This window comes from Quercus suber, unplaced genomic scaffold (genome assembly GCF_002906115.3).
Source record: "Quercus suber isolate HL8 unplaced genomic scaffold, Cork oak 2.0 scaffold_237, whole genome shotgun sequence".
In the NCBI taxonomy this organism is placed as follows: Eukaryota; Viridiplantae; Streptophyta; class Magnoliopsida; order Fagales; family Fagaceae; genus Quercus; species Quercus suber.
Window position 1 is genome coordinate 557,724 of NW_027069694.1, and position 9,520 is coordinate 567,243.

A 9,520-nucleotide genomic window follows, 5' to 3' on the forward strand; every position below is an offset into this window, starting at 1 on the left:
CCAAATTCATGTGAATATGAGATATCCATTGTTCGGTCAATTTAAAAAGTTCTAGGATTTGGACTTGTGAATTTAGATTTAGGTGTTTAAGTCAAAATACCTTGTTTGGATAGTTTAAAAGGTCAAGGATTTGGATTTGGATTTGGGCTAATTCCACCAAGATTTTAAACCCTAAAATATTTGAATTTGAAATAACATATAATCCCATAGGATTTCAAAAATCCTTAACCATGCTAGAGAAACTTGAATTTTATGCTTCATTCTTTAACCATATTCATATAGAGATCACAATTCCTTAACTATGTTCACTAATCCTTTAGAAATGTGATCTAACAAATTATTAGGGTATTAGTATTAGGACTTTTAAAACTCCCAAAATTTTATCCTTCAAAACAACAAAAAATAGCTCACATCCAAGTTCTCATACTCTAAAAAATTTTACATATAAAGTTTACTATAGCATATCTTACTTTTTATTTATTTATTGCTCTCTCTCTCTTAGACCGGCTTTGGTGGTTGATGGTCGTTAGGTTGTGGTCATTTGATGGGTTGTGGGTTTTGTGTGCAATGGTGACAGTGCTTTTTGTGGCTGGTGATAGCGATGGCAGTGGTGATGGTTAGTTGTGGAGGTGGATGGTTAGGTTTTTGTGGGTCGTTAGTGGGCTTTAGGAGTGGTGCTGGTGGTGGCAGCGATGGCAGTGGCAGTGGTGGTGGCTAATTGTGGTTGTGGCAATGGTGGTGGCTACTTGTGGAGGTGTATGGTTGGGTTTTCGTGGGTTGTTTGGTGGGTGTTGGATTTTGTATGTTGTGGTGGTGGGTTGTTTTGTTGATGGCAATGGTTTTTGTGGTTAGTGGTGGTGGTGGTGCCAATGGCAAGGTTTGGTGGTGGCTAGTGGTGGAGGTGGATTGTTGAGTTTTTGTGGGTTTGCTGGTTGAGAGAAAGAGACAGAAAAATAAATAGTATTAGGTGTGATGTGAAAAAATAAAAAATGAGAAGTTGGGTGAGTTTTGAAATGGTATATTGTAAAATAATGTGTTAAAATAGATAAAATAATTTTTTAAAGTGTAAAATGAGTAATTATTTTTTTAGAATTGCAAATGCTAATGCTCTTAAAAGTGGAAAAATAGATTGTGAATTTTGAAGCAAATACCTTCAAAGACCACCAAGCACGTGGTATTTGCTACATATGTCCTTTATAATTTTATTATAATATATGATAAGGATGTTGTGCCCATAATTTTATTTATTTATTTATTTATGAAAACCCATAATTTTTTTAAAATGCATAATTGGAGGATTTGGAATTAAATCATATGATTTGGGACCAAGCTCTATCTTCTCACCCGGACACATGATGCAACTGCATTCATTTATTTATTTATTATGTTACACAACTTAATAACTTCTTATTTATCATCCACAAGGACCATAACCTTATGTTTTGGAAATATCCAAAACCATAAAATAATTAAATAAAATTAAACACTAGATAACTCTATAATCATCTTTAAAAAAAAAATAATAATAATAATAATAATAAAAGTTCAAATTTGGTAAGAATTTAGTAATAATAATAATAATAATAATAAAATCCAAATGATAGCTTAGAAGATTGAGTAACTCGTTCATAACCAAGAATTTAAACTACTGTGGCATACTTGTTTGAAGACTAATATGCGTAGTACAACCGCAGGTTGATGGTTTCCAGATGCAAGTGAGCACATACAATGATTGTCGATTAACGGATGAATTGTCCACAAACTAATGGTAAATGCAGCATGTATCATACCAATGACATTTTAATACTGTAAACAAAAATGGTTGGGTAGACTTGGGAATTTTGACGCAAGAATTTGACAGTCTTGATACTGCTTGTTAAGATTTAAGAACCTTTACTCCACAAAAAAACCGTACTTGGAACTTGGAAGCATAAGTATGGTGTTCATCCCGTGTTTGAATAACCCTAGGTCTTTTCTGTGAATTTCTCTGCTCTATTATCAATTTATCATAGCTGAATGTGGCAATACCTAATTAAGTGACATTTGATTAATGCATGTAGTTAAGTAACAATTAAATCAATTAGACATTTAAATACATCCAAGCAATGCACAATCATCTATAGAAAACAAGAAATTAGTATTATGGATTAAGGTATAGATAAAGGCTTTGGTACAAGCCATGACCCTCCCACATAACACAGCAAGTAGCAGAACTACCAAATTGACACAGAAGATAGACGTACATGTAACAAAGTCACATGTATTATGGCTACAGTCTTAAGGTTCAGATCATAAACTATCCACTATTGCGTGATGAGAATAATGTAAACCACATATGGAGATTGACCTGCAGGCTGCAGCTATTCAAAAACCATGAATCTTGATATGTTCCTTCTTCACAATGCCAGCCTATAAAGAAGAAAACATAAAAGGAATATTTACATGAACCAAAAATATACAAGACACAAGTTAAAGAAAACAACAGTGACAATATCAAACCTGCACAAGGAAGGTGGAAACATTCTTCCTCTGATCTCCCTGAAGTTGTATAACCTGCATGCATGAAACGATGATGTTAAAATTTTGTTTGATTCTTAGAAAAATAAAACAAAGCTACTTAAGGTAATGCTGCTATTAAAAAATATGCAAAGAACAACAATTCTGCAGTGCATCACACGAACAGTAAGGTGTACAAATAGTCTACTTTAAAGCTATTCAAAATTTTCTGTTTTTTTATTTTTTTTGTTTATTTTTAACCTACAGGCTACAACTTCACCCTTCCCCTAGAACTTATAAGGGAAGGAGATGCCAGTTGAATTAAGAGCCCATTGGAAATTTTCTAAATTTTCTGTTACATTTAATTTTCATTGATGGTAAAGAACATGGCAAAAAATATAAAAAGCAAAAAACGAATTCCCATGTCACCAGTGGGATAGAAACAAACCTGGCCTAGCTCTGGATCCTGGACAACAGTACCATTACAGCAGAACTCTTTCTTAAGGTCCTTTAGTATCTTGTTATAGCTGTATTCCTTCTTCAACCCTTGCACAGTAGTCAAGCTTTTCCTCCCATTACGCTGCTGTACACGCACATGAACATACTCTTTTGTCCCAGCACCCGAGTCCTCAGCATTTGCCTCAGCAAAGGGATCTGCCCAGTTACAGAACAACCACTCAGATTATATCCAGGGTCAAGAGACATATATCCTTAGCTTCTGATTTGTCAAATCAATAAACGTATTCATAAGGGAAAAGAAAACCTACCAAAAGCAGTGGGAATCTGAGCGTCGAGTTCAGACATGAAACTTGGCTGTTGGAATTAGAAAAGTAACCAAAAAAATCCTTTGTTTATGATCAGAACTGCTGAAAACTGAAATAGAAGGTAGACAAAACTCAATTGATCAAAATCTAGATTTGACATGAACTGCCATCGGTCCAGAATGACACATTTAAAAGATACATTAATAACAATATCATTATATGCTTGTAAGTGCGAGGTGGATGGCATGGTCATCAGTTGAAGACCCACTGGATGGGCGTGTTACTCATTAATAATAAAAAATAAAAAATACCATTCTCTGCTGCTTCTTTTTTTTAATTAAGTAGTTATCAATGTTTATGTTAAGTATATAAAGAAGGAAAAACAAGCTTTCAAACAACACAAGAAGCCACCAGGGGTATCATTATAAGTGAACAAAGTACACTTCAAATTTAAATTGGGGTCTGGAGAACAACAGATATAACATTTTACCAAAATCAAGTTTTTCCCCCCCATCATTTTGTTACTATAATATAAACAAGACAATTTACTGTATTTACATAAATCCCTAAATTAGCCCCATTCACATAACCTTCTTAACTATTTGAAAACAGCTGCACACATTTCCATTTTCTTTATCCAACTTCATAAAAGGCCAAATCCTAAATAAAAGTTTGGGCCATCATTTTTCCCAAGCCTTGCCCATTCCTTCCTGAGCCTGCTGTACTAAAGACTATAGTTTAGAACAAATCTATCCTTACTATTGCAATTAGTATTCATCATTTTACATACCAACTCGTATCATCCAGCTTTCTTATCTTTTCTTCATTTCATTGCTTGACAATATTTTCATGAATGCAGTCACTCATTTCTTTTAGTACCCTTTCATCTCTTTTTGCTCATTCATGCCATCGTTTTTTAGTTCAGCTACAATCACTGAATCCTGACTGCCCAGCATTGTATACCAAGAATGCTGACCACCTTAGCCATCTTAGACAACTCCCTTTTTTTTCTTTTCAATCTAGCTGATAAGAATAGGATCCAAAAAACTGCTTTCACTTCACCTACCCAACTCAAATCCACATGCTCTATGCATTACAAGACTCCCACTCCCACTCCCATCCCCACACCAACCCCCCCCCCCACTTGGGGTAAAAAAAAAAAAAAAAAAAAAAAAACAAAAACAGATATTTTCCGATAATAATTTTTAATATGATCCACTCCTCCTATCTTCCATGTAGTTTTAAAAAGTTAACATTTCACGTTTCTTCAACCTGAAACCAAACCTTTTTAGAGTCATAGTCAACTGCTAAAAAATGGCCAAACCTTACGGCATTCTTTGTTTATCCTAAGAAATTATTACCATAAACTTTTATTCATAAAATTTTATAGCACAAATCCCTCATTAAGATTGGGGTGGTCCCAAAAAAGTAGATCCCATCACCATAATTAATAGTATAAAATCACTTCTGAACTTTCAATAGAGGCTCTTATTTCATTTTTTCTAGACTGGATTGCTCGATTCTTAGACATGGATTTGTTAAAACACACACACACACACACATAATAAACCAATTCAATCTCCAGGAAAAAAAAAAAGGCAACCCTGTGATTGATAGCTAAATTGTAAATTATCTAACCCACAAGTATAAGTATGACCCTACAGTGACAAAAAACTGAACCAGAATCTAGTTTAGAAGTTTAGAATACATCAATAATCAAAATACGAAAATTTACCTAAACAGTAATATAGAAAAAATAAAACCATCCGCAAATTTTCACTCGTTCTTCTCCTAAATTTATCAATTATTCAACAAACTCCTATAACAAACAAAAGATGATCCAATATTCAACCCTGGTTGTCTTATCAAAATAAAAAATAAAAAATAAAAAAAATTAAACCCTGGTTGTCCTCTATTACTTATTTGACATAACCAACTAGACAATCAACCATCGCATCAAACACAAAAACACTACTTAAACTGATTAAGAAACCACAATCAATATATAATCAAATATAAAATATCCCAAGAAACCAAAATACTCCTTATTTTTTAAGTACTCACAGATTCCTAATCCTGCCTGTGACGCAAACCCAACATAAAAGTTTCAAACTTAAAAAGCATCATTGGGAGAAAAGCAAAAGCAAAAACAAAACCATGACCAAAAAAAAAAAAAAACCAGTACAGAAGACCCTTTATCCAAAAGAAACCAGGAATGACATGGGATTTATAAAAATCAATACTATGCACTAAAATGAAAAAAAATATAAAAGTAAAGAATTATGTAGATAGAATTATGGAACATAATAAGTTAACATAACAAACACAGAGACGTATGTAAATATATACCACACATAAAATCAAATAAGGCAGGCTATAAAAATAAAAACTTGATTAAGCAACAGAAAACAATCTAATAGAAAGAAGAAGAAGATACCAGATAGAAGAGGACGGTGATTTTGATGAGCTAGAGACAAAAGAGAGAGAGAGAGAGAGAGAGACAGAGAGATAGAGATAAGAGATATGTATGCTGTGGGTCGGAAAGACTTTATAACTACAAGCTACAGACAAAGTCTCTGAGCCACTCCACTCAATTCGGTTTTCTTTTTCTTTTTCCTTATTTTTTCAAAAAAAATTGTGTGAGAGAGTTTTTGACGGTCTATATTACGGGAGAGAGGAATGAACGGTGGTGATGGGAGTTCACGTGTACAGCGTTGGAGTCAAGGACTGAAGAGTCAAGAGTACGCACACACTACACTACATTTGAGCAAGCATATGATACCGTGCGTACTTTGCACGCTTGGGTCCCACTATTGACTATTGAGATGCGTCTATTGCAATTTGCAACAGAAATAGTTTTTACTTTTTTTTAAGGACTCCTTTTAAAAATTTAAATGTTCACTTTTAATCTTAACTTTGGATTTTTTTTTGGGAAGAATTTTTAATTTTAGTACCATTTCATTGTCACCTTTTTGAGTGTTTTGGCCAAATTAGAGTTTATAGGCGTATAAGTATTGTTCAAAGTTTTTTTTTTTTTTTAATTATTATTATTATTTTTATATAATGAAAGAGGAGAAAGGTGAAATTCGGTACCAAGGTAGTCGAATTGCTTAGAAAAGTAGCATCACGCCACCACCTATGCCAATAGAGAGAAGAGAGAATGACGTGATAGATGAGAGAGGAGAGAAATTGAATTAAACTCCCATGGTGCCACATTTGTTACCCAACTTTTGTGTATGTTCGTTGGTTTGTTCATGCCTGAAAATAGAGAGAAAAAAGAAAAGAAAAAAGAAAAAAAAGAGAGTAAAAGTGGCACACTAGGTGTCAAAATAAGTGAGAGAAAATTTATTGTAAATATGGCATACTAGGTGCTAGGCAAAATCTCTTTTCGTCAAACAAGAGATTTGGAGTTCGATCTTCGCTGATATCAAAAATTAATTAATGTCTTAGTCTGATGATAAAAAGTAATTATCAAGAGCGAACACCAGATGTTAAAATATAGAGTAACAGCGAAGAGGGATATATATATATATATACACACACACACACACACACACACAGGGACGGACTTCGGATTTTAAGCTAGAAAGAGCTGGAGTAAAAAAAAAAATTAAAAATTAAAAAAAAAAACTCCAAATAGACATCCATATATTATTAAAAAATTTATATTTTGTGTTGTTTCTATATACATTAAGATGCAATTATTTACCAATAAAGACAAAAACAAAAACAAAATAATGTTTTTTTTGTAATATTAGGTTGGCTAGGTTTTTTTTTTTTTTTTTTAATTTTTTTTTAAGTTAGAACATTCATAGTAGTGGTGCTAAAAATTTTAACTTTTAGCACATCAAAAAGTTACTTTATCTATTTTACCACATCACTTTACAATACACCCAATATCAAATGTTCTATTTTTTTTCACTTCATTTAAAATTATATAAACAACTCATTAAAATAATAAAAGAAGAGAGAGAATTTGAGTTTTTTAATTGAAGAAAGAGATATAATCTTAATAAAATATTGTATTTTATTTTTAACAACTTGATACAGTTAATTGATATTTATACCAGTTTACTGTAGTTGCAAAAAGTTTAGCTTTAATTTCTCCAATAGCACATGATTTTTTGATTCTTTGGTGGTAAAATAGTTTTTTTTTTTGGCTAAAATACAATCACATTGTTAATGTTTTTATTGTTTTTGGGTTGGATAGGTTTGTTTCTCAAAAAACACAAAGGGTTGGATAGTTGCTATTTGGGTGAGACTAGTTAGGCTTATTGAGGAGAAGGGGATTAAAGTTTATGAAGGGGAGCCCGACTACAAAAATTAAATATATAATAACTTTTTTTAAAAAAAAATTGACCTGGGGTGCCCAGGCCCCCTTGGGCCCCCACTTAGGTCTGTCTATATATATATATATATATATTGCATAAAATTTTAAAAATCAGCTCATTTTTGTAATCGGTTTTTGTTGAAATTTTAGTGGTGTATATCTTATAAACTCTTTTCTGGAACAAATAAAGTCTTTTCTATATATCTTATTTAGTATTCTATTTCAAAAAGGAATAGGAGTCCCAAGTGAATTAATAAGAAGTGTGAAGTATAAAAGTGTAAACTCTTTTTTTTTTTTTGGTTGATAAACGGTTGCTTTTGTTATGTAAATAGAGACATGCGTGTGAGGTAATTAGAGGGAGAGCAGGGCAGCCAAAGAGTGCAGCTGGAATAATGAATAATAAAAGAAAGAGAAACACAGTGAGAGAAGATGATTAATATATATATATATATATATAATTTCTTTTGTTCCAGCCAATTTGGAGAAAGCAAGAATCATGTTAAGAAACACAGTGAGAGAAGATGATTAATATATATATATATATATATAATTTCTTTTGTTCCAGCCAATTTGGAGAAAGCAAGAATCATGTTCTTTTTTTTTTTTTGGATAACCAAGAATCACATTCGTTGGTAAGATAGTGATACTTCTTTTGTATTGTAGATGCATTAAAAGTTAAGTTCATGATTGAACATTTAAGGTACGAATTTTAAGAATTCACAAGCAATTTTAAATCCAAATTGATGGATGTAATTTTAATTTTAGATGCATGTACAGCAAATCTAGATTTAAAATGAGAAAATTTGACATAGAGAATTTTTAGAATGATGATTAATTTTCTATGTCGTTAAAATTATTTGAACCTTTGTATAGTTACAAAAAATACGTGGGTCCTATTTGGTATATGGAAGTCTGATGATTTTTTTTATTGGTTACGGAAAGTGGTTTAATTGCTCTGTTATGTTGTTGATCATTACTACAAACATGTACAAAAGAAATAGTTATATCCAAACTTAATTGATGAGTGTGGATGAATTTTGATTTCCATCGAATTTTGTTCTTCTGCCTACAACCTTACAGGTCTATATTTGTTTACTCTAATTTTTTTTTTTCATTAAAGTGAATAGGTTTTGTGTATTTTTTGTCTTTTGTTTAACCTAATTTCCTTAAGTTTTATCCAACTTATATGGTTATGGTTTGAAAATCAATCATTAAACATGCTTAATATAGTTAAAAAAAAACTTATCACAATTAATATTTTTTTAAGATTAAGAAGACAATTTGTTATGCTATGACAATCAACAAAAATCAAGGACTTGCCAAGTCTAGTGTTCAGCCACGGCCAATTGCACGAAGGACCAAAGATTTTAATAAAGAACAATGACAAATAAGAACAAGAATACATTGAAAATATAGTGTATAAAGAGGTATTCAACGATCTCCCAAAGGTAAAACAACTTCTAACATTTTTTTTTCTTATTAATAAAAACTAATAATTTTCTACTGAGGTGTTATCATTTTATATTTGATGGTTGCTATAACAATACAATTTATTCCTTTTGTTATTATAATAATTATTTATTTGGTAATTGTTTCTTTTATAAAATATATATTCTATAAGCCTATGATAAAACCGTGCAATGCACGGGCCTTTAACTAGTATGTATGTATGATGAAACTCAAATGTGACTTTGTCAGTATGCTCATCATCATTACCGATGGACGAATTGCGATACTTGTTGAAAAGATAGGAAATAAAAAGAAAGATCATCGGCGTGGTGCCAGCTATAGACACTCCAATGCCTAAGTCAAATTATCGCTCTCAATTGATAGGATAATTGCAGTATATTGTGTTTTCCATGAAGAAAACTCACTTGCGTTGGCTAGCTTTATATAGCTTGCTTTCTGGTTGGTCATTTATGCTTGTTAA

The 9,520-nt window shown here is 31.8% G+C and overlaps 1 protein-coding gene across 2 annotated transcripts; it reads right to left on the reverse strand.

Annotated features, from left to right (window-relative positions):
- Positions 1-2,118: 2,118 nt before the first annotated feature.
- LOC111988426 (protein translation factor SUI1 homolog 1) lies at positions 2,119-5,825 on the reverse strand. Of its 2 annotated transcripts, none has more exons than XM_024020219.2 (5): positions 5,698-5,825; positions 3,264-3,369; positions 2,945-3,150; positions 2,500-2,553; positions 2,119-2,409 (listed from the first exon to the last, which is right to left on the reverse strand). In XM_024020219.2, the coding sequence occupies exons 2-5, from the start codon at positions 3,298-3,300 to the stop codon at positions 2,365-2,367; spliced, it is 342 nt and encodes a 113-aa protein (XP_023875987.1). In that variant the 5' UTR covers positions 3,301-3,369; positions 5,698-5,825; the 3' UTR covers positions 2,119-2,364. The 2 variants fall into 2 exon arrangements, with proteins under 2 accessions (XP_023875987.1, XP_023875988.1); XM_024020220.2 differs by having other exon boundaries at positions 2,247-2,409; positions 3,264-3,309; positions 5,698-5,811.
- Positions 5,826-9,520: the final 3,695 nt, after the last annotated feature.

Coding starts and splice junctions, on each gene's coding strand:
- LOC111988426 (XM_024020219.2), bottom strand. CDS start 3,300: ATGTCTGAACTCGACGCTCAGATTCCCACTGCTTTTG. Junction 2,554..2,944: donor AGGATCCAGAGCTAGGCCAG/GTTTGTTTCTAT, acceptor TCATGCATGCAG/GTTATACAACTTCAGGGAGA. Junction 2,410..2,499: donor TTTCCACCTTCCTTGTGCAG/GTTTGATATTGT, acceptor TCTTCTTTATAG/GCTGGCATTGTGAAGAAGGA.